The sequence below is a fragment of the Pelodiscus sinensis genome, chromosome 3, assembly GCF_049634645.1.
Source record: "Pelodiscus sinensis isolate JC-2024 chromosome 3, ASM4963464v1, whole genome shotgun sequence".
NCBI lineage: Eukaryota > Metazoa > Chordata > Testudines > Trionychidae > Pelodiscus > Pelodiscus sinensis.
The window spans coordinates 80,125,312-80,149,344 of record NC_134713.1 but is presented as its reverse complement, the minus strand read 5'-3'; the positions used below and the strand labels follow the sequence as shown (position 1 = coordinate 80,149,344).

At 41.1% G+C, this 24,033-nt stretch overlaps 1 protein-coding gene across 1 annotated transcript in view; it reads left to right on the top strand.

Moving 5' to 3' along the window:
- Positions 1–22,189, top strand: part of LAMA4 (laminin subunit alpha 4) — a 138,910-nt gene extending 116,721 nt beyond the window's left edge. The window contains exons 29-38 of the mRNA XM_006123223.4: positions 1,676–1,840; positions 3,656–3,809; positions 5,501–5,691; positions 9,093–9,282; positions 10,055–10,210; positions 11,532–11,691; positions 13,804–13,934; positions 17,394–17,487; positions 17,845–17,964; positions 21,554–22,189. Of these exons, the coding sequence (XP_006123285.2) occupies positions 1,676–1,840; positions 3,656–3,809; positions 5,501–5,691; positions 9,093–9,282; positions 10,055–10,210; positions 11,532–11,691; positions 13,804–13,934; positions 17,394–17,487; positions 17,845–17,964; positions 21,554–21,699 (1,507 nt within the window). The 3' untranslated portion in view covers positions 21,700–22,189. The remainder of the gene's footprint in view (positions 1–1,675; positions 1,841–3,655; positions 3,810–5,500; positions 5,692–9,092; positions 9,283–10,054; positions 10,211–11,531; positions 11,692–13,803; positions 13,935–17,393; positions 17,488–17,844; positions 17,965–21,553) is intronic.
- Positions 22,190–24,033: the final 1,844 nt, after the last annotated feature.

Genomic DNA, 24,033 nt, shown 5'->3' with positions numbered 1-24,033 from the left:
GATTCTCTCTTTGGAAAAAACACAGTTTGCATTAAAAAACACCTTTTTTCAAAAGAGCACTTTCGAAAAAAGGCGTTCTTCCTCATAAAATGAGGTTTACCGCGGTCGAAAAAACTGCCACGTTCTTTCAATTTAATTTCAAAAGAATTTGGCGACATCTAGATGCAGGGGAAGTTTTTTCGAAAAACTGCCACATTTTTCAAAAAAACCCTGTAGTCTAGACACAACCCATATGTCAAAATGTATAAAGTAAAAAGCCTAAAACCAAACTCTAATAAGTTCTGAAGCAGCACTCCTCTTACGTTGCCTAACTCTAAATTCAAATTATTATAGATAGAAACATCTTCAGTCAGTTTGTGGGGGGGAGGGGATAAAATCAACATTATGTGTGTCTACACTGCACAATTATTTTGGAATAAGCTATTTCAGAAAAAATACTCTGAAATAGCTTATTTCAAAATAGCACATCTACACTAGAGGGAAGCCTGGAAATTAGTCTGAGGCAGGCTCTCCTAATGTGAATGTGCTTCCTTGATTTAGAGACTCAGGGAGCACTGGGGAGTAATTACTTTGAATGGCCTGGGGAAAAGCTATTTTGAAATAGCAGCAGTGGAGCATCCACGCTACTGCTATTCCAAAATAGCTCTTTCGGAAGAGGTGTCATTCCTCATGGAATGAGGTTTACAAATTCCAAAATTAGCCACCCATTATTTTCAAATAAATAATGGGATAGTAGTGTAGATCAGTGGTCCCCAACCTTTAGAGGCTCCCGGGCGCCCAGGGGTAGGGCCACTCATGTGCCGGGTGCCCAGGGGCGGGGCCACGCATCCTGGGGCACGCCAGGGGCGGGGATGCCCTTGCACCCGGCGCCGCCGCCCGAGCTGCACGCCTGGGGCCGGCACCGGTGCCGCGCGCCCGCATGTGCCCCAGGGCTGGGGCCACCCGAGCGCCGCGCACCAGGCATCGGTGCATGTCGCGCGCCTGGGGCCGGCGCCTCTAGGGGGCCGGCGCCTCCAGTGTGCCGCGCGCCGGGGGCGGGGCTGGCCCAGGTTGTCGGTGGGTGCACACAAATGCCCTGGCGGGCGCCATGGCACCCGCGGGCACCGCGTTGGGGACCACTGGTGTAGATGCTCACATAGTTATTTTGGAATAATGGATGTTATTCCTAAATAAGGCTGCTGTATAGATGTACCCTTATTGACCTTTACCAGTAAACATCTCATCTTTCCAAGCCTGAATCTGATGTTTCAAATACAAACAGTCTGCATTAGTGAGGTGAAATCTTCCTTCGCTTCTGTTGCAATTAGTTTACATGCTGCAGAATGAGATTTGATTTCTCTCAAAATGATATAATATGCGTATGGTATCTCACTTTCCCATAAAGTGGTTCCATCTTGTCACTAGTGATCAGTTAGTTTTCTTAGTTTTAGCCATAGTGTGCTGTAGCTTTCTGAACAGCAGGAGTTTCTCCAAGATCTCACTAGCTTTTGACCACTGGACTCTGTGCTATCACACTGTCTGTTCATTGCATAGCTTGAAAAGAAATATTGCTATTTAAAGACTCTGACATTGAGCTCAGCATCATGGGAACATTGGCATGTAACATACACTGTGTAATAACTCTGAATAAACTCTTTCAAAATGAGTTTGTGAAAAGGACGATTTCTCTTTGCAGATATGAGCTGATAGTAGACGACAAAAAGCATAGCAAAAAGAATCCAGTTCGACACAGAACAGAGCAAACGCCTGCAAGTGCCAAGAAATTCTACTTTGGTGGCTCTCCCATCAATACTCAATATGCCAATTTCACTGGGTGTATAAGCAATGCCTACTTCATCAAGTAAGTAAATCCACAACAATATACATTGAAATAGGCTGTGTCTGACAGCATAGAAAATACTGAGAACTGATTATTTTGTTTGGATAGCCAATGTGAACAAATGCCCTTTTCTTGAATTGACAATGAAATGCCTCAAAACTTTCCTTCCAGGTAAAAAAAACCTATTAAAGTGGAATAAGTATTGAGGTAAATTGGCTTTTATGACCATACCTGCTAATTCCTTTGGCATAATGTATAATATTCAGCATAATTTAAATTTATATAATGTGATTTACAGCTCTACCTCTAGAAAGGATATGACCATGTCTCACAAAACTTCAGATTGGAAAGTTTGGCCTTGTTGACATAGTTAGGCTTTCTTGAGCTAAATCATTTTGAAAAATGTTCCTGTTTAGATTTTTTTTTTCTGAAAAGTTAATTTGTTGCTGGTTAGCAGTGTGGAATTGAGAGTCCTGTGGATTGAAGTTCTCTGTTTATGAAGAGCACAGATATAACACAGGCAGAAGCTGTGGAAGCTGTACACTGTCCCACCATTGTGCTTGTCTTGAAGGACCATCTATGTGGGTGAGAGGGTCATTCATCTGTTCTGCTGAGATTGCCAAGAAGGATATAAACTAATACCCTTCTAGAGGGCATTGAGTCCTGCCATGAGGGCAGGGGACTGGACTTGATGTCCTCTCGAGGTCCCTTCCAGTTCTAGTGTTCTACGATTCTGTGATTCTAATGCCAGCTAGGAGAGTGTTTTGTGATATGTGCACCCAGCCCACACACTAGTAACTATAAACTTAAATGCAATCAGATTTATTTTCCAATAATTAGATTATCAGAACAGTGATACTTATAGGCTGTGTCTAGACTGGCAAGTTTTTCTGGAAAATCATCTGCTTTTCCGGAAAAACTTGCCAGCTGTCTACACTGGCCGCTTGAATTTCTGGAAAAGCACTGACGATCTCATGTAAAATCATCAGTGCTTTTCCAGAAAAACTATGCTGCTCCCGTTTGGGCAAAAGTCTTTTTCTGAAAGACTTTTGCGCAAGAGGGCCAGTGTAGACAGCATAGTACTGTTTTCCACAAAAAAGCCCCGATCGCGAAAATGGTGATCGGGGCTTTTTTGCGGAAAAGCGCGCCTAGATTGGCCACGGATGCTTTTCCGCAAAAAGTGCTTTTGCGGAAAAGCATCCTGCCAATCTAGACGCACTTTTCCGAAAATGCTTTTAAAGGAAAACTTTTCCATTAAAAGCATTTTCGGAAATTCATGCCAGTGTAGACGTAGCCATAGGGAATTGGACTTATGTATACATCAGTTAGAACAAGATTGCCGCTTGCCTAGCACTAGCCACCCACCACAGGTCACAATCCAAGGAGAAGACCGAACAGAACAGCTACTCCTCCTCTTCCACCAGTAGGAACAGGTAGAACTTTAGCTCCATTCTCCCATACACATCACCTAGCTCACTTGGGAAATGTACAGAACAGAATGTGTCCTTCGTAGATTGTTTCCTCAGTGAGGAAAGGTCAGTCTGCTTCTGGGTACTATGCATAGCATAGCTATGCATACCCCTTACTAGGGGCAAAATGTTATATATACAATGAGCCCAATTTTTTCCCTATGATTAGAAGTCACAGAGCAGTCTAAAATTTCGCTTGTAATAAGAAGATCTCTATGATTGTCCTGGTGATAACAAGTGAAAAAATGTGTATTTTACACTAACTTAATTTGGATATTTTAATTATTTTTCAATTCTATTTTTAAAAAGCTATTTTTGCTACACCTTAGTTGACTATTTTTAAAGTTATCCCCTCTTTGAAACACAGGTTGGATCGAGAGGTTGAAGTGGAAGATTTCCAGCGGTACCCTGAGAAGGTCCAAACTTCTCTTTATGGATGCCCTGTTGACTCCCCTCCAGTTGCCCTTCTCCATAAGAAAGGAAAGAACTCTTCAAAAGCCAAAGGAAGCCATAATAAAAAGGTTATTACTAAATAACTTTGGCAAACTAAATTGATCTCTGAGTAGTCACAAGTCCACATATACTGCCTCATGAGACTAGACAGGCCAGATTGTTGTAGTTCCAAGATACCACTGAAAAATAACAGAAGATGGAACTTGTTCCTTTTGAATATTTCATTATTTCAAATATATGATCTCATTTTGCAGAGTCCAAGATTCATCAAAGACTTTCATTACTGCTCCACCCGTTTTTAAAGGAGACTTTTAAAATGCTCTACCAGATACTGACACCTTGCCTGCTGATGAACATGACTTCCTTATGTTAAGCTCAATGACTTATGTAGGGAAAGGAGACACAAAAAGATGCACTAAAAGTCAGAGAGCACCATAGTATTATAGTAGTTATAGATGGAAAAGAACTTATCCAACCCTCTGCAAGTTCTCTCAACAAGAATTTATCAGATACTAAATTGATAGAAACATTTTATTAAGTGAATGTTTGAAACAAATTGAAAGCAAAAACAAATTTAATAAGTTAAGGTACAGTCAGTCCAGGGATTAAGGAGGGTTACAGTGAAAACAAGGAAGCAAACAAGGTTTAAAAGCTATAGGCGTAACCCGCCTAGTCCCAGATATAGGTAAGGAGTATTTAAAAGCTAGTCCATATGTGTCTTTGGGGACACCACCCATAAAGTAAAACAGAGTGTTATCTCTGGCATAGTTCATAAGTCCATGGATGAGGGGCCCTGTGGTGAAGTCTGTCCTGCATCCTCTTCCATCCGGTGGTCTTCCTGAAACAACAAAAGAAGTGATCATAATCCATCAAGTAAAAGAAGCTAATGCTTCCTCTGATCTGGTCCCTCATCGGTCTGCATGGTCTGTCTTCTTCATTGTCCCTCAGCATCCATTTCATCATCCATTTGGGATGGCTCATCCTGGATGTAGGTGATGGGTGTTTAAAGCTCAGTCAATAAGCGTCCTCATACTATACCTTTCTCTTAGCCAAAAAAACAAGAAAGGCATCTGCTGTATAATTTGCTAGTTTGGTGGTGCAGTTGTGCAGGGTGGAGGTTGGTTTGATGTTATATAAAAGAAAAAGGACAATGCACCATAAATTTTCTACTGCTGGACAGTTACAGGGCTGCACTCACCTCAGCTTCAGTAAACAGTCATATTCTATCCTACCTAGTAGAATTGGAAAACAAAATATCTGAGGTCTCCTAAAAAGTGTGACAGAAAGTTTCCATTCCTATTTCCTCTTTAGTCTTAAGGCTTTGAAAGCACTGAGCTAATTTTTGCAGCTCCACTGAGTATAGTCAATGGGCATCAGTGTAAATGAGTGTGTCCCTTAGTCCAGTATTCTTCAAATGAGGTCCCATTGTATTATGTTGGATTGCAGCAGAGCTCACATCCTCAAAAGGGGGGAAGATGGCCACAATGGGCTCAGACTGGCATATGCATAAGAAGTGAATTGCTGTTCTATGTTGGCTAAGCAGTTAGAAATTCGGTGTATTTCTTCATTAATGGTGGGCATAGAGCTGAAAATAAAATGCAATAGAATTATTTGGGGACAGATATAGTGATTAGATTTGGAACCTCTCTAGTTATAAGCCATACAAAAGCTTACCTGTCAGTTGGTGAACAGTACTGTTGCTGTTTATCACATCCACACCCGCTTTAAATACTTGTTTAATGGTTTTCTTTGTATGAAGGTGGGAAAAGATAAAGAAAGAACCTCAAAGGCAACTGACCTCAAAAATTTAGATCAAGAAATGAGTGTGAAAACAGACCCTGACTGCCAGTTGTCCAAGAACCCTAAAGCAATTGAACATGCACACCAGTTTGGAGGGATAGCAAACAGCCGACAAGAGTTTGACCACATACCAAAGGATTTCAGTGACAGGTAAAGCATTACGTAGTAAACTGAGAAATAAAATAAATTTACACTCGGGAAAAGAGCAGTACAAACAAACAACTTGGAACTAACAAGATGTACTTGCTGCCATGACCTTGGTTATTGTGATTTTAGATGCTGTATCCCTTTCAGGGGCTCTATTGCTGTTTTGTGTCTTGATAAATTGTATGTCTGTATGACACTTATGCAATTTGAATGCAAGTGCAGTAATACTGATAATAATATATTAAGCCTCTTAGGCATGTGTACACTAGGAAATTATTTCAAAATAACTAAATTTGAAATAAAAATTCCCAAAATAATAATAATCCAAATAGCATGTCCCCACTATAGGGAAACCTCAAAATTAGTCCAAGGCAAGCTCCATTAAAGTGGACATCCTACCTCCACTTAGAGCCCCAGGAAGCACAGGGGAGTAATTATTTTGAATGATTCTGGGGAATAGTTATTTCAAAATAGCAGTAACAGAGCATCCACGCTACCACTATTTCAAAATAACTATTTCAAAATAAGCGTTATTCCTCATGGAAAGCAGGAGTTATTATTTCAAAGTAACCAGTCCGTTATTTTGAAATAACGAGCTTGATAGTGTGGATGCTCCGCTTGTTGTTTCGAAAGAAGGGGAGTTATTTCGAAATAACTCCCTAGTGTAGAGCAGGACTTGGAAAGCCAGCTGCATCCCTCCCATGTCACAATGCAAAAAGATTTGGGCCTGTAGTCTGGACACAATCAATACTTAGTAAAAATGCCCATTTACTTGTATAGGAGCCTATTTAAGCAATGCAGGATTTGAGACTATTACAATACACTCTCATACTCTCTCATTGCACACAAAAGCAATAATGACATTAGGGAGAACTGCATGGCCCAAAAGGAACATATTTCTATAATAATCACTTCCTCAGACTCTGAAGTTCAGTCACCTCTTGGGTGGAACGTTGCCGCTGCCTAGCAACACTGCACAGTGGATTAGGACATGAAACAAAGAATACTATGTCCTATTCAAATAGCAGTGGGATTGTAGGTAATGAAGGTAATTCCCTACGTACAATTTATTCAGACTGCATTGCTCAGACTCTCACAGGAAGTGCCGTATGACAGTTTATGACCACAAAGGATCAGGATCTTAGTTTAACATTCTATGTAAAAACCATCAGACTCAACAATAAAGTGGCCCCTGACAGCATACTGGGCCAATGGCTCAGAGGGAAGAATGACATTTACTGAATCACAATGAAACCATTGAATGTGGCTTACTTCAATACAGTGTTTTGTAGACAACTATTGCAACCATGATGTTGACGTTCAAAATGTAGTGCATGAGAAACAGATGGCAACAAAATAGAACCAAAATTCTGTTCCTTACTGATGTTATGTATATATATTAATTTGTTTATGGAAATTAACTTGGAAGCTATGGGGTTCATGATTTTAATGATGAGGTAAAAATACCCATGACTTTGACATTTTAAAATATCTTCTTGTGGGCAAGTGTATATGGCATTAAGCATTTCAACAAATACAACTGAATAACCTGAGAGCTGCCAGGCTGGACTAAAGAGCAGGAACTCAGCACCACCACCGCTGTACCACAAGGGAAACAAGTGGACTAGTGAATACTCGGACCTCCACAACCCTAACTCTCCTTTCATAGCCATATTGGAAGCCCTAGTGTAGATGACATTTGGCCATTAGACTATCTATTTTAATGCTGCATGGATGTACCATGGCATGGTCTGCTCCAGCCTCTTTCCAACCAAACAATTTGTAGACTTTCTTCAGGTGAAACACACAGTGATTTATTTATAAAATTCACATCCCTCACCTTTGCAGGTTATATAGCAGCTTTACCAATATTCTAAAGCTTCTGAGAGCAGCAGGGGAGAGATCACCTGTGGCCTTGGTTTTACCATCTAAAAACTCTTTCTTTTTCTTTCCTCCTTTTCCCACTTTCTTCCTGTGCTTTGGTCTCTTCTGAGGGTGTGTCTACACAGCAGGGCTTAACTCGAAATAAGCTACACCAATTGAGCTACATCAATTGCATAGCTTATTTCAAAATTGGGAGCGTCTAAACAGCACTTATATTTCGAAATAGAGCACTCTACCTCCGACTTCTCTTACTCCTCATACAATGAGGGTTACAGGAGCAGAGTAAGAAGTCCTCCAGCTTGACAGTATTTAAACATTATTTCAAAATAACTGCCTGCTGTGTAGATGCGCACTAAGTTATCTCAAAATAATGCCAGTTATTTCAAAATAATGTTGCTGTGTAGATGTACCCTGATTGAATAAGGGAATTAGCTTTTAACTTTCTTCTGCTTAGCCTCACTCCATCAAATCCCCATATTCAAATGTGTGCAGGGCAATGGATAGAAGCTGCAGGGATCAGAGTGTAGAATCAGCTGTTGTAGCCCAGCACTTTGTCACAGCATGTAAGAAATGCATATATAATTCTTAGTGATAGATCTGTATTGGTTTTAATCACTCCCTTGAGTTTGGATTTCAAAAGGTGAGTTCTTTGTGGGATGGATTTTCCTCTACTTTGTTTCAATTCTGCCTTTCAATCAAACAACCATATAGAATGTATCTCTAAAACAGTGGTCCACAATGCAGTGCCCGTGGGTGCCATGGCACCCGCCAGGCCATTTCTGTGTGCCCGCCAAGTGATCGGGGCCAGCCCTGCCCCTTGGCACGTGGTGCATGGGTGGTGCCAGCCCCGGGCGCATGGCGTATGAGCGTCCCCGCCCCTGGGCATGTGGTACAGGAGTGGCGCTGGCCCCAGGTGCGCAGCACATTGGCGCTGCTGGCTCCTGGGCGTGTGGCACAGGAGCGGCGCTGGCCCCAAGAGTGCGGCACATGGGTGGCGCCGGCACCAGGCATGTGTCATATGGGCGGCCCCGGCCCCTAGACGCGCAGCGTATGGGCAGCCCCGCCCCTGGGTGCACAGTGCAAGGGCTGTGCCAGCAGCGGGTGCACGGCGTATGGACATCCCCGCCCCTGGGCATGCAGCGCAGGAGCAGCACAGCGCCAGCCCCAGGCGCGCAGTGCGTGGGTGATGCCGGCTCCTGGGCATGCGGCACAGGAGAAGCACCGGCCCCGGAGTGCAGCACATGGGTGGTACCGGCACTGGGCACGCAGCGTATGGGTGGCCCCGCCTCCGGGCACGTGTGTGGCCCCGCCCCCAGGTGCCCAGCGCGTGAATGGCCCCACCCCCAGGCGCCCAACAGCCCCAAAAGGTTGGGGACCACTGCTCTAAAACATAATTTGTATAAACAAGAAATACTTTCTCTGGCATAAGGGGACAGATCTCAATTCTTCTTTCTCTGTATGGTGCCTTCGGTCAGCTTACAACTGCTCTGTTACTAATATGGCATCTTGTTATTTGACAGATCACAGTTCTCCATTAGTCTGAAAACTCACTCATCCCATGGGATGATCTTTTATGTCTCTGATCAAGAGGAAGACAACTTCATCACCCTTTTTGTTGCCCATGGCCGGCTTATTTTTATGTTTAATGTTGGTCATCAGAAACTAAGGATTAAAAGCCAAGAGAAGTACAATGATGGGCTTTGGCACAATGTAAGTTGAAAAAAGTTATTCATGATATGATCATTTATATGTCAGAGAAACTTTTGCAGAGAACATTCTGATCTGACACTTCACTTCCAATGGGATATTAGTCTTTGACCTTAACCATATATTCCTATATTCTGAGAAATTTCTACTAACGTTTTCAAGTTCACCATTTAGATCTGAGTATTTTGCCAAGTCATTAAATGGAGGCAAAGTAATTTAGCCATTTATAGTAATCCAGCTATTGCCTATCCTTCAGGCCAGTGGAAGAGGCAGAATTGATTGAAACAATGAAACCAAGAAAAAAGCCAAGCATGATTTGGAAAGGCTTAGCTCCGGAAGAAAAAGCTGTGTGATCTGAAGTAGTGTTGACAAAGGAGCTGAGAGGGTAGTGATGGATTCTTAAATGTGAACTGTATATATAATATAAAATATAGATGTATGTGTACATTTCTTCTTTGCATTGTTGTAGTCATGCTGGTCCTGGAATATTAGAAAGACAAGGTGGGTAAGGTTCAAAATGTGAAGACAAAAGTTTAATTACCAGCCTTCTATATGTGGGAAGAGACAGTTGTCCAACAGAGAAGATTAACAGTTTTTTAAAATGGCAAGTATGCAGCAGGCTTGTAAATTTTGAATCAGACAATCTTCTCTAATGCCCTCCTGTTATCTCATGTTCTCATCTTCTTCTGCTATACAGTGATGCATCCTCAGCAGATTCATTATCATTTGTTTCAATAGCTGAAACTGTTACTGAATATATGTTCTCCCTTTCAAGGTGATATTTGTTAGGGAAAAAAATACTGGTCGTCTGATAATTGATGGTCTCCGAGTATTGGAAGAAAGTCTTCCATCTGTGAATAATACATGGCAAGTCAATGGACCAATTTATATAGGGGGTGTGGCTCCAGGAAAAGCTGTAAAAAATATCCAGGTAAAATAAAAATATATTATCTATAACATTACTAATGCACATTTTGACCCTGATTCTCAGGTCTGGCTGAAAACCACACAGCACAAACCAAGGGGGGGGGGGGGGAGGGGAGGAGAGAAGAGAAAGAGGGAGGGGTTGAAAGGTAGGTTAAGTCACACTGTGTTCCTGGATCCTGGGCTGGTGATGTACAAGACTGGCCCCATAGTAAAACCTAAATCAGCCAGGCACCCATTATGGCAGTCAAGGATTAACAGAGCCCACAGAAGTAGCAGTCACATCCCTTTCCTCTGGCCATGTCTACTATGCAGGCTGAAAGGAGCAGATGGCATAGGAATCTGTGTTATCTGGAAAAATGCATCACTTCAGTCTATCCAGTGGCAAAAGAACCAAGTGTGCTGTGATTCCCTGAGAATCCTTTGCATCATGTCACTGATTATAACCACATTATTTGTGTTTTTTCTAGTCTAATATACTCTATAATCCCCATCACACTGAGAACCTCCTTAATACTCTAAAAACAAGAGATATCAATAACACACCCACCTTCACTTTCTTCCTTCTCAAATGGTAATAAAATAACTTGGCTTTGAGGATATTTGTATTTCTTTCTTTTAGTAATTTGGATAGGAGGGGGTATGTAGGTGGGTGTAGACCTTAATAAGGGAAAGCAAAGGCAAATGCATACCTTTTATTGATTGTTAGTCACTGCATAAAAAATAAAGGTCAGTGATGTACATGTTAATTTTGAAGCTTTTAAGCAGGCAGTAATTTTCACTTGTGTTGTGTCAGATACCCGAGAACTTTGCATAGGTACATGAAGACCAAGATCATGCCTGTACATCAGAGACACATTGGAGAGTGCTGAAGAAAAAAACTTGACAAAGCAAAACCTGAAGCAACCAAGATTCCTCCTGGGGAATCCTTGGGTGCACATACCAAGGTAGTAGCTCTGCCACTCATGGAAAGAGTAACCCTGTCCTCACCCAAAGGAAGAGGGTGTGGTTGCTGCTGTGCTCTAGCTATTCTTTGCTTACCAAAGCTCAGAGAAGGCCATGCGAAGAGCACAAAGTTATAGCTTATCTGAAGTTGGTCTGACTGACACGAGGGGACAGACAGGACCCAAAATAAGAGGAGCACAAACATAATTAAGTTCCTCCTCAACCTCTACCTTCTCTTTCCTCTACCTAGTGCAACAGAGAAACAAGAGCATAGGAATCCATAAACAATCCCAGCTGGAACACTGAATCACGGAGGGAAAGATGAAAAACTTCCTTCCTTCCAGGGGCATTTTATTTAACAATCATCCACTTTGTCTCCTCAGATTAACTCGGTCTACAGTTTTAATGGTTGTCTCAGCAATTTACAGCTCAACGGAAGATCAATCACTTCAGTTTCTCAGACATTCAGTGTGACTCCTTGCTTTGAAGGCCCATCAGAAGCAGGAACATACTTTTCATCCGAAGGAGGATATGTAATTCTTGGTAATATGCAACTGAACAAATGTATCCAATAATAAGACTGGAGTTTTTACTGTACTTCACTGTAACAGATGTGGATGAAAGGGTTGGATATTCCTCTCACTATCTACCTGCAGAATTTTTTTAATTAAGTCATCACTCTGTAGGGAATCAGTAGACTTCGTGATTTAGCAACAGGATATATCCTTTAGCTAATGTAGGTGTGGAGAATGCCAGTGTGTAAAAAAATATATAATTTACAAGTTAACTAACATCTAAATTCTTTTCACTGTGGGGAAGTGTAAATTCTTAAAGATTAATTGGAGTCAATGGAGCTAAAAAAATTTATACCCACTGATGATCGGCCCCTGAATTTTTAAGTGGCAAAACAATATGGAACTCAAAAGGCATATGAAAAGATTTCCTGTATAGATCAGTTCTAGGGCCAGTTTTGTTCAACACCTTTATGACCTGTATGAGGGGATGGATTGCATCCTCAGCAAGTTTGTAGATGACATTAAGCAAGGGGGAGAGGTAGATACATTGGAGGGTAGGGATAGGGTCCAGAGTGATTGGAGGATTGTGCCCAAAGAAATCTAATAAGGTTCAACGAGGACAAGTACAGAGTCCTGCACTTGGGATGAAAGAATCCCAAGCATTGTTATAGGCTGGGTAGGTGGCATTTCAGCAGAAAAGGACCTGAGGATTATAGCGGATGAGAAGCTAGATATGAGTCAACAGTGTGCCCTTGTAGCCAAGAAGGCTAATAGCATATTGGGGTACATTAGGACGAGCATTTCCAGCAGATCTAAAGAAGTTATTATTCCCCTTTATTCAGCACTGGTGAGGCCACATCTGGAGTATTGCATCCAATTCTAGGCCCCCCACTATAGAAAGGATGTGGACGCATTGGAGACGGTCCAGCGGAGGGCAGCCAAAATGATTAGGGGGCTGGAGCGCATAACCTAAAAGGAGAGGCTGAAGGATTTGGGTTTATTTAGTCTGCAGAAGAGAAGAGTGAGGGGGGATTTGATAGCAGCCTTCAACTTCTTGAAGGAAGGTTCCAAAGAGGATGGAGAGAGGCTGTTTTCAGTAGTGACAAATGACAGAACGAGGAGCAATGGTCTCAAGTTACAGTGGGGGGGGGGGGGTGTCTAGGTTGGCTATTAGGAAAAACTATTTCACTAGGAGGGTAGAGAAGCACTGGAATGGGTTAGCTAGGGAGGTGGTGGAATCTCCATCCCTTGAGGTTTTTAAGTGTCAGCTTGACAAATCTCTGGCTGGGACAATTTAGTTGGGATTGGCTCTGCTTTGGGCAGGGGGCTGGACTCAGTGACCTCCTGAAGTCTCTTCCAGCCCTGGGATTCTATTGAGTGGATTAGCAGTATGATATGATAAAGGATTTTTTACTTTATTTAAGCCTATGGAACAATATTCTGGGAAGTGTCTTATGGACAAACAGTGCCTAATAGGCGCTGGGCCCAGCAGAGGATTAATCTGGGCCACAGCACCTCAAAAAAATAGTAGGAGAGATTGTTCACTGTTTCTGATCTGCTATATGACCTGCCACAGGTTTGGAATAGGGGGTTACTGCTACTGAATCTTGCAGTCTTTATTCAAGCAAAACTCCTACTACCTAAGGCTATGTCTACACTGCAGCCTAAATCAGCAAAAGTAATGGCACTCTGGGATGTAAATATTCCACTCCCTGGACAACGTAAGTTGCCCCAACATAAGCACTCATGTACACAGTGCTATGTTGGCTGGAGAGCTTCTGGTGGAATAGACCATATTCTCCAAATGCTCTGCAGCGGTATAGTAGTTTCAGTACAGCTATGCTGCTGTGGCACTGTATGGATAGACATGGCTTGAGTTAGAAGTGCAGAATGTCACTCCCTATCAATTTCACACTACGAGGCTGAATGAGAGGAGAATAATGCCTTTCCAGCAAAATGTATAGAAGTTCTCAATTTTCTACCTTCCCTTTTGTTATCAAAAAGTATCTTTCAGACTAAAATATCTGTAGTAATGTTAAAACCACAAGTTAGCAATGGAACAGTATGCTGCAAGGTAGCAGATGTTTAGTTTCATAATTAATCTGGATATAGAAATAACTGTTCATTTTTCTCCCCTCAGATGAATCCTTCAGTTTAGGCCTGAAATTTGAAGTTGTTTTTGAAATACGCCCCCGAAGCAGTTCAGGAATCCTAATGCATGGACACAGTGTGAATGGGGAGTACCTGAATATGCACATGAAACAAGGACAGGTATAAGGAAGGTCACATTTTTTTTTAGCTATTATGACTAGTTTCCTCTATGGTGTACTTGGATTCAATGCTACATGCAACTTTTGTCTAACAAATATACTATTCCTTGAATCTTCTTTCTCTCCTAAACATATTACCCCATTAAACAAGAAGAGGTTAAATACAACCCAGATACTTCTATTAGTGTACATAAATATTTATCATCCAATATCAAAGCAAATTACTATTTTGACAACAACAATTAATATTTAATGTACAGATAAAAGGAAAGAACACTCACAGTTTGGCATTGCTTTTTTCATCTGCATATTAAAAATGTATAACAGTAACAAGGAATGTGATTTGATTTCATTTTCTTGGCGAGTTAGAATGTTTTTATTTGTTGTATGTTAAGAGACATCTGAGTTGTCCTCATCTTGTTTTGGAAGACACATGAAGGGTGCTCTCACATGACTATTGGGCTGATAATCAGAGACTCCAGAGTTACAGAAAACTAAACATTGAAAATCATGGGCTTGAGATTAAGTCTCTCCAGAGTTGTTGCTCTTATTGCTTGTTGTTTGTATTACAGTAACACCTGGAGACTCCAACAAAAGTGGGATTCTATAGTGCTAGCTGCAATGTCTATACATACTAAGAGAGACTCCCAGACAGACAAAGATTTGGAGAATCATTTCTCCTACTTTTAAGATGGGAAATTGAGGCACAGAGGATAGAGCTGTAACAAGTTTTGATCTTTATAAATTAACAGGGGACATTAATCTCTGAGCCTTTTGCAGCTATATATGGTGTCACTGTCATGGCACTGTTAACTTATGGATGTATACATCATTGGTTCAGTGTGATATTTGGAATATTAGAACTGGAAGGGACCTCAAGAGGTCATCAAGTCTAGTCCTTCAAGGCAGGACAAAGCACCATCTAGATCATCCCTGATAGATGTCTATCTAACCTGCTCTTAAATATCTCCCGTGATGGCAATTCCAAAACCTCCCTAGGCAATTTATTCCAATGTTTAACTACCCTGACAATTAGGAAGATTTTTGTAATGTCCAACCTAATCCTCCCTTGCTGCAATTTAAGCTCCATGCCTCTTGTCCTGTCCTCAGAAGTCAAGGAGAATAATTTTTCTCCCAGCTCCTTGTAACACCCTTTTAGGTACTTGAAAACTGCTATCATGTCCCCTCTCAGTCTTCTCTTTTCTAAACTAAACAAACCCAATTCTTTCAGTCTTCCCTCATAGCTCATGTTTTCTAGACCTTTAATCATTTTTGTTGATCTTCTCCAATTTCTCCAGGAAAGGAATAGGTGAATATAGCCCTTTGCCTCTCACCAAAATGGCCATGCAGTTACCACCTTAGTGAATGGCTGTATCGAGGTGAGCAATAAGTGGCCTGTGGGCCGGACACAGTTTGTCAGGGTTAGCTGCTGCTGGGCTGCCAGACACTTTATTTACTCGAGCATCCTCAGGTATGGCTACTTGCAACTTCTGTTGGCAGCAGTTTGCCATTCCCGGCTGATGGGAGCTGTGGGAAGCAGTGGTTAGGTCTGCACTGCTACCCACTGGGAAGTGCCCATTGGCTAAGAATCTAGAACCAACAGGAGCTGCGAGCAGCCGTACCTGCAGACGCTCAGGTAAACAAACCATCTGATGGCCTTCCAGGATCTAACTCTGGCAAACCACATCTGCCCACAGGCCACTTAATACCCACCCCTGGCACTGTATACTTCTGATGTGATGTTCTTTCTGTTTTCATTAAGTGCATATCAATGCTGTTTTTACGAAAACCGTTTTCTGTTTCCTTTACTGATGGACACTTCTACATGAGCTAAACTACAACCCTTTTCACTTGCTTTTAAACCATCAACCATCTTACTTTATTACCATCAGCTCACTTGACCCCTTTGTTAGGCTAATAGCCCATTTTCCCCTTTTTGTATTTGATTTTGCTAGTGAAGCCCGAGGCACAAAGAGGATGAGGCTTCATATGTTGGTACAGTTGAGAGCAAAATAAACATCTTCCCTAATTATCACTGGCCTTTCCTCTACAATGAAAGTTGAATTATTTCTTCTGACCATTTTCACTGGATAACCTGTGAATATTATACTTGTACATTTACACAGCAGTGGACCTGTAATTTCCGACTCAGACTGACATACATGCTCTGGCTTTGAGCGAGCTCACTAAAAATAGCAAGTCTCAGAGAGGTAGCCGTGTTAGTCTGTATCAGCAAAAACAATAAGGAGTTCTGTGGCACCTGCAGACCAACACATTTACGAGTCTTAATAAATAATTAATAAATCTTGGTAGTCTCAAAGGTGCCACAGGACTCCTTGTTGTTGTTTTTTTAAATAGCAGTGCAACCATGGCTGCTCATGCTAGTTTCCCACCTGCAGTCCTGTCCAAGAAACTACATATGTACTCAGGAAGCTAGTCTGAGCTGCTGCCTATGCCACTGTAGCTACAGTGTTATTTTAGTGTACTAGCTCGAACAAAGCTAGTGCATGTATGTCTGTGTGAGCTAGAAATACACCTCCATTTACAGTGTAAATAAACCTTATTTTTGGACCTTCGTACAGGCCAAGTAAAGGGTAGCACATGCATGAGTTGTGAGTCCTAAAAAAGGAATCTTGCACTCTGCCACAGGACAGAGAGCCTCTCCACAACTACTATTGCAGCCTTCCTGGAGAAAGATGGTGTGGTGATTAAGGCACTAGATTCAGGAGAATTGGATTCAGTTCCTAGCTCTGCCACAGATGTTTTTATGACCTTGGGTAGTGCATTTAAGTTGTGTGTGCCTGGACTAACCAAACAACCGAGAGAACAATACTTCTTTTCTCCTACCCTTTGTCTGTTTTGTCTATTTAGACTATAGGCTCTTTGGGGGCAGGAACTATCACTTAGTAAGTGTTTGTGTTGTGCTAAGTGCTAAGTAATACAAAAATAATCAATAAGGCATCAGTTGTGTAAATCTGAATGAAATTGGTTGAGGTTTATTCTTTTTTAAGTGAGGGTAAAAAGCAAAATAAAAATCTTCCCCTGCATTCAGAATACAAATGTTGCAAACACTGCTGAAATTAGACGCTTGACACATGGTTCATTTTAAAGATTTCATAAGAATTAGTGACAAGTCTCAGAAGGATAGTCATGTTAGTCTATGTCTGCAAAAACAAGGAGTCCTGTGGCACCTTAAAGACTAATAGATTTATTTGGGAATAAGCTTTCATGGGCAAAAACCCACTATGTCAGATGCATCTGTTACTTTTTAAGGTGCCTCGGGACTCCACATTGAACCAATTTCATTTACACTAATCCTTAAAAACAATCATTTTTAAAGTTATAAATATTTAACGTGGGAATATAACATTAGTGCAACAAGATGAAAAGAAAAGGGGAAGTGGTGGGTGAGGAATAAAGAAAAGATTTCACAGTGTGAATTAAATTGGCTTTTCCCCAGGTTATAGTGAAACTGAATAATGGAATCAGAGATTTTTCAACTTCTGTTACGCCAAAACAAAGTCTTTGTGATGGCACATGGCACAGAATTGCAGGTATGTATGTCTCTGATCTTACCTTTGTGAAGGGTGGTGGAACCTGATCCTCCATCCATGACTGTCTATTCTTATGGGCCAGAGCAGAGGGAGAAGGGATTGTACCTTCAACTCCTCACCAGCATTTGGCATGAAAAGTCCTCAGAGCAAATTTGTATGGAAGAAGCAGTCCGTGACCAAGGACAGTTGCATGTCCTGGGCTTGCATCCTATAAGCCAAGGGAAGCTTATACAAGGGCCACAAACAGTCTAGTCCATACTCTACAGCAGCCCAAATAGATATTTTCATATGCCACATACAACATGTGATGTATTTTAATTGAAGTTCTTTTTTACAAGATTTTGCTTTGCATTCCAGTTATTAGAGACTCTAATGTGGTGCAGCTTGATGTGGACTCTGAGGTAAACCATGTAGTAGGACCTTTAAATCCAAAAGCAATTGATGACCGGGAGCCTGTGTTTGTTGGAGGTGTGCCAGGTAAGACTTGTCACCATTCTGACAATTTTGTAACCAAAAGCCAACACAGTTTAAAACAGAATCATAAAAGTTTAGTTTTCTTCTAGATCATGAAAATCACCCTTCCCTCTGTGCTCTCTGATTTCCTCACGTTATTCCACATTTTGAAGAAAGGTGGTTTAAAATTTTCTGAAAAAAAGTTTTCCATCAGAAAATGTTGATTTGATGGAATCTGAACATTCAAAGACTCCTGTAAGACAGCTAGGGAGTCACATGGGCAGCTAGAGAGCTGGCTTATGGGCTCCATAATAAAAAAGTTGTGTTTCCAATTTTTGTTCCAATTTGGAATGAACTTTATGTTTAATGTAAAATTTTCTATGGGACAGAAATTCCATTTCCCACCTAGCTTTTGTCTCCATGTTCTATTGATGCTATGCTGCTTTCTAATCCTCCAAGCAACAATTCCCTTGAAAGCTGAATATAAAACATGAAAATTCTTATTCTGACTGTCAGTTTCTAATGCACAGATGTCTGTAAATGTGACTCTGTTGTGCTTTCATATGCAAACTGTAGTCAACAACAGGATGTAATTTGACTTTTAAATCATTTTCTATAAAATCTGCATTTCTCGTTGGTAACATGTAGCATTATTTCTATGTGCCATGAATGCCAATCAAGAATGGTATTAACAATACAATATTATGCTTATATTCCTTATCTTGGATTAGTAGTTTGAGAATGTGATGCTTTCATTCATGCAACACTAGGAGTGGGAGGAAATGAGTCTGAAAGGAACCACAGCTTTGTGCACAAGCCTGCCCACTCCTCAATTCTAAACTGGCATTGTCTTAGAACTTCTAAACAATCCCTGTGAAAATTACCCTATGTACTATAACATGGTCATCATTCTACATTAGTTATAAAATACTAAAGAGATGTTACATATTGACTCTATGATGATATCACCTTGCAACAGAAATGTCCAAAAATGAACTTCACTGCAACAAACAAGGCATAACTCTGAATGTAAATTCATTACATAGGTAACACATTTACACTTCTGTGTCTCTTTAGACCCATGTTTCTTAAAGTGGTCCAAGGGCCCATTTTGGGAAAACTGTTTGCAGGCCCGCACCTCTTTGTTTACCTAAGGATTTATAGCCACAGAGTCTTATGGCTCCCATTCATGCCAGTTCGCTGTTTCCAGCCAAGGGGGACTGTGGAAAGTGGTGATCCAGGCCACACCACTTCCCCCAGCTCCCCTTGGCTGGAAATGGCAAACTGGAGTCAATGGGAGCCATGAGGCCTGTGGCTACAGACCCTTTAGGTAAACAAAAGCAGTGCAGGCTCACTAGTGACTTTCCCAAATCAGGCTCATGGCCTACTTTAAAAAACACTGGTTTAGATCACAAGAAATTACAAAATTAGACTTACATTTGGGCAGCGTGTATATATGTCCCTTTGTAGATCTAAGTGCTTCAACCCTAGTACTAAGCAACCCTGATTAGCTCTCAGTAATAATTTTTTCTGGCAGTTGCTACAGCTGATCAGAAAACTGCCATCCAAACAAATTTTGATTAAAAATGAGAATATTTTTTCCACTTTATGACCAGCTGTAATAATCATGCTACTAAATCAAGCAGTTTTGCAACCATGATTGATTGATAGCCCCATACAAAACCATGCCGCAGAATTAGGGTTATTCCAGTTTTTATGTTGTATTGACAACACACAAGATGTATTATAGGGCACCCTAGTGAATAGAACACTGCACTGGGACTCAGAAGACCTGGCATTTAGTCACATTTTTGCCAGTGGCTATTTGAACAAGCTCCTTATGTCTCTAAGTCAGTGACGGGCAACCAAGATTAGTGAATGGGCCTCATGAGGGCCCTTTTTCATCTCAGTGGGCCACAACATGGTTGTAACCAAGACAGTCTCCTGGAATAGATTTATTCTTCTAACTGCCTTGGCATATCTAGAATTTGCAGTGTGTGCTGATTGAACTGTACCAACACTTTGATTGGATGCAGAGGGCTCTTACAATCAATGGCTCTTACAATCAATCTTGTATGCAGTTAACATGCACCTTGCTTCACATGCCCTTGCTTTAAGTGCATGTCACTTTAGTAATACAAGTAGGGAAAAAACTAGGTGGACTGAAACCAGCAAAATCTGGCCACCCTGCACGTGAGCAACAGTAAACAAAATAGCTACGTCTAGACTGGCCCCTAATTCCGGAAAAGTCATGCAAAGCAAGTAAGTCAGAATAGGGAAATCCGCGGGGGATTTAAATATCCCCCGCAGGATTTAAATAAACATGTCCGCCGCTTTTTTTCCGGCTTGGGAAAAAGCCGGAAAAAAGCGTCTAGACTGGCGCTTGAAAGTACTTGAAAGTAGGAATAAGAGATCCTCTGGAAAAGGGCTTTATTCCGGAGGATCGCGCCAGTCTAGACGCTTTTTTCCGGCTTTTCCCCAAGCCAGAAAAAAAGTGGCAGACATGTTTATTTAAATCCCGCGGAGGATTTTAAATCCCCCGCGGTTTTCCTTATTCGGACTTACCTGCTTTGCATGACTTTTCCGGAATTAGGGGCCAGTCTAGATGTAGCCAATGTCTTGTGGACCGCACATAGAACCCCAGTGGGCCACATATGGACCACAGGCCACAGATTATCCACCACTGCTCTAGGTCTTCGTTTCCCCATCCATAAAATAGGGCTAGCCTTGCTAATCTCCTGGTAATCCTCTTTGAGATCTACTGATGAATAGAGCTATATAAAAGGCAAGTATTATATTAATACTCATTTTATGTCTCTTTATAAGTCAATCTGAACAATAAAAATATTTGAGGTTGCCTGTGTGTACCTGAGATACAGACTTGGTTCCTTAGGGTGTGTTTAGACTACATCTCTCTGTCGACAGAGAGATGCAGATTAGGCACATCAAAATTGCTCATGAAGCAGGATTTAAATATCCCGCGCCTCATTAACATAAACATGGCCACCGCTTTTTTCCTATACTGAGTTTTTTTGGAAAAAAACGGCATTCTAGCCGTGGATCTGTCAAAAATAAAGCCTTTTTTGACAGATCCTGTAAACCTCATTTTTTGAGGAATACGGGTTCTGTCAAAAAAGGGTTTATTTTCGACAGATCCGCGTCTAGACTGCCAGGTTTTTTTAAAAAACTCCATTTCAAAAAAAAGCGGTGGCCATGTTTATGTTAATGAGGCACCTGATATTTAAATCCCTGATTCATTAGCAATTTCAATGTGCTTGATTTGCATCCCTCTGTCGACAGAGGGATGCAGTCTAGATGTAGCCCCAGAAATTTGCTAGAACTAGGACTGGTTTTACTAAAAACTCACATTTTAATAAAAGAAAATTTTTCAGAACTGATTTTGATGTTTTTTTAAATAGTTTCACTGAAATTATCTTGAACTTTATTTCTAGAAACAGAGTGTGGGTCACTTTCAAACCTGCAATATAGAAACAACTTCAAAATATTTTCAAAATCATATCCCTAGTTTTCAGCCACCTTTATTTAGAATTGTTGTAAATGACACGTCTGTCAACATTGGTTCTAATTCTCTTTTTTCTTTTGGTTCTTCCAGAGTCCCTTCTAACATCCAGCCTAACCACACGCAACTCCTTCACTGGCTGCATTCGTAACTTTGTGATTGATGGAAAGCCAGTGAGTTTCAGTAAAGCAGCTCTGGTCAGTGGTGCTGTGAGCATCAACACGTGTCCAACAGCCTGATACCAAACAGCAGTTAATGCTGCAAACTTCTTTACAGCACTGAAAGAAAAAAAAACAAGCAAAAGTAACGATGTTCTATTCCATTACTGAGGCTGAGAAAAATGAAAATATATCATCCAGGGTCTTTATATGATAAAGCAGTTATGCTTAGGGTCACTCACTTGAAATTTCTGTGTGCGCAAACAAAAAAACATAAAGAATAAATAAAGAATGTTGTCTCTACAATGCTCTTACTAAACCACAAGAACGAGTCTTACAATTCGTACAGTATTTTTGTAGCAAGCCCTATCACGCTGTCACATGAAAATGCTGATGGATTGCACAATAAAGACAAATGTTTTAAAATATTTTGCATTCCAGGAAGACCTTTAAATCATTTAATTCCGTACCATTCAAAGGCCCTAGGTCACCATCTTTGGTTTACCATGAAAAGAATTGTTAATATTCATAAAGAATAAAGCTAGATAATAGACTTACAACTGTGCAATAACTGTGTGCAAGATTATTTTGTATGGAACTCATTTATTCTTTGCTGAGCTAAAATGGAAGTATGTGCATCATAGAATTTCTGGAAACAATACAAAAAATTATCACCCATTTCTTTCCACTTCCAGGTGAATTTGTGGAACTCTTTTGTAGAAATTTTCTCTTCTGACTTCATTTGTTAGTTTGAGTCCTAGCATGAGGTGAACCAGAACTTATTTTTATATACATAATAGTTTTTACATAAACTAGAGACAATATTAGAGCAAACTGGCTCAGGAAGCAAAGCATGTGTGAACATGTATATGTAAGGGCTGATTTGAAATTTTCAACATTTAAAGTTTCTGATTATATTTTTCATCTAAATTTTAATTTTTTCAGTATACACACACAAATGCACAAGGACTGGGACTTGATTACAACAGTATAACAAATAATTTTGCTTACTTCAGCAGAGTTACTCTTGTGTACACCAGAGGAGAATTAGTCCCAAAGTATCTGGAGAAACACCATCACACAAGTGTAATAATTACCCCCTTGCAAGATCATTGGTGTGTGGGGTATGCCAATTTTTTCTCTGACACTATACTTAGTAGCACACCCTGTGGGCTGCTACTCAGAGGCAAGAAGGAAAAACCCCACAGGTGCTAGCCTTAGTGTAATCTAGCACATCATAAATCCCAATGAACACTCAGCTAATTGGCTTTAAGTGCCACATTTTCCTCAGATCCCCTAGAAAATCTGACTCCCTGATGTCCTAATCCTTCCTAGGGATGTGAATGGTTAATCAGTTAACCAGTGGGCTGGAGCAGCTTCCCACCCACCACAGGCAGGGGGCTGCTCCAGCCCTAGAGGTCTATTGCTGGTGGAGGCCGCTCCAGCTCGGCCATGATGGGTGCTCCCGTCAAGCCAGGCTGAAGTGACTCTCCCACACCTGCTCCCGTTTAATTGGTTAACTGGTTAAACATAACAGCTACGTCTAGACTGGCATGATTTTCCGCAAATGCTTTTAACGGAAAAGTTTTCTGCTAAAAGCATTTTTGGAACAGAGCGTCTAGATTGGCACGGATGCTTTTCTGCAAAGGCACTTTTTGCGGAAAAGCGTCCGTGCCAATCTAGACGCACTTTTCCGCAAAAAAGCCCCGATCGCCATTTTCGTGATCGGGGCTTTTTTGCGCAAAACAAATCTGAGCTGTCTGCACTGGCCCTTTTGCACAAAAGGACTTTTGCCCGAACGGGAGCAGCATAGTATTTCCGCAAGAAGCACTGATTTCAGACAGTAGGAAGTCAGTGTTCTTGCAGAAATTCAAGCGGCCAGTGTAGACAGCTGGCAAGCTTTTTCCACAAAAGCAGCTACAGCCAACCTGAATAACCCAGATTTTCATCCCTAGTCCTACCAATTGCCATAAACCTTCCCCACCCAGCTAATTTCTAGCTCTTTATTGCAGGATGGAAAAGAAAAGCAGATTCACCATAGGTGTTAACTTTAAAAAAATGAGTAATCCTGTATCATGAGCATTCATGGGCAAAACCTACTTCCTCATAGGTGTTAATTGAAATTCCTTGTTTGTTGGCTGCTTCCAGGCAGGTACAGCCAAGAATAATAGATCCTTCCATCTCTTAAGCATATACCACACTATTGTTTATTTAATATTTGTAAAAGACAGGAGTTACATGTTCATTACTATGTGTTTTATTTGTATGCAGACACTCAGAATGTTCTTCCAGCTCACTTCTACTCCAAAGAAGTGTTTGAGCTCTGGGCCCAAACAAAAATTGTCCTGAGTGTGTGGTGGGGCTTTTTTTTCAGTGTACTTGTAGATAAGAATGATGATCACTTTCCCTGCTTAG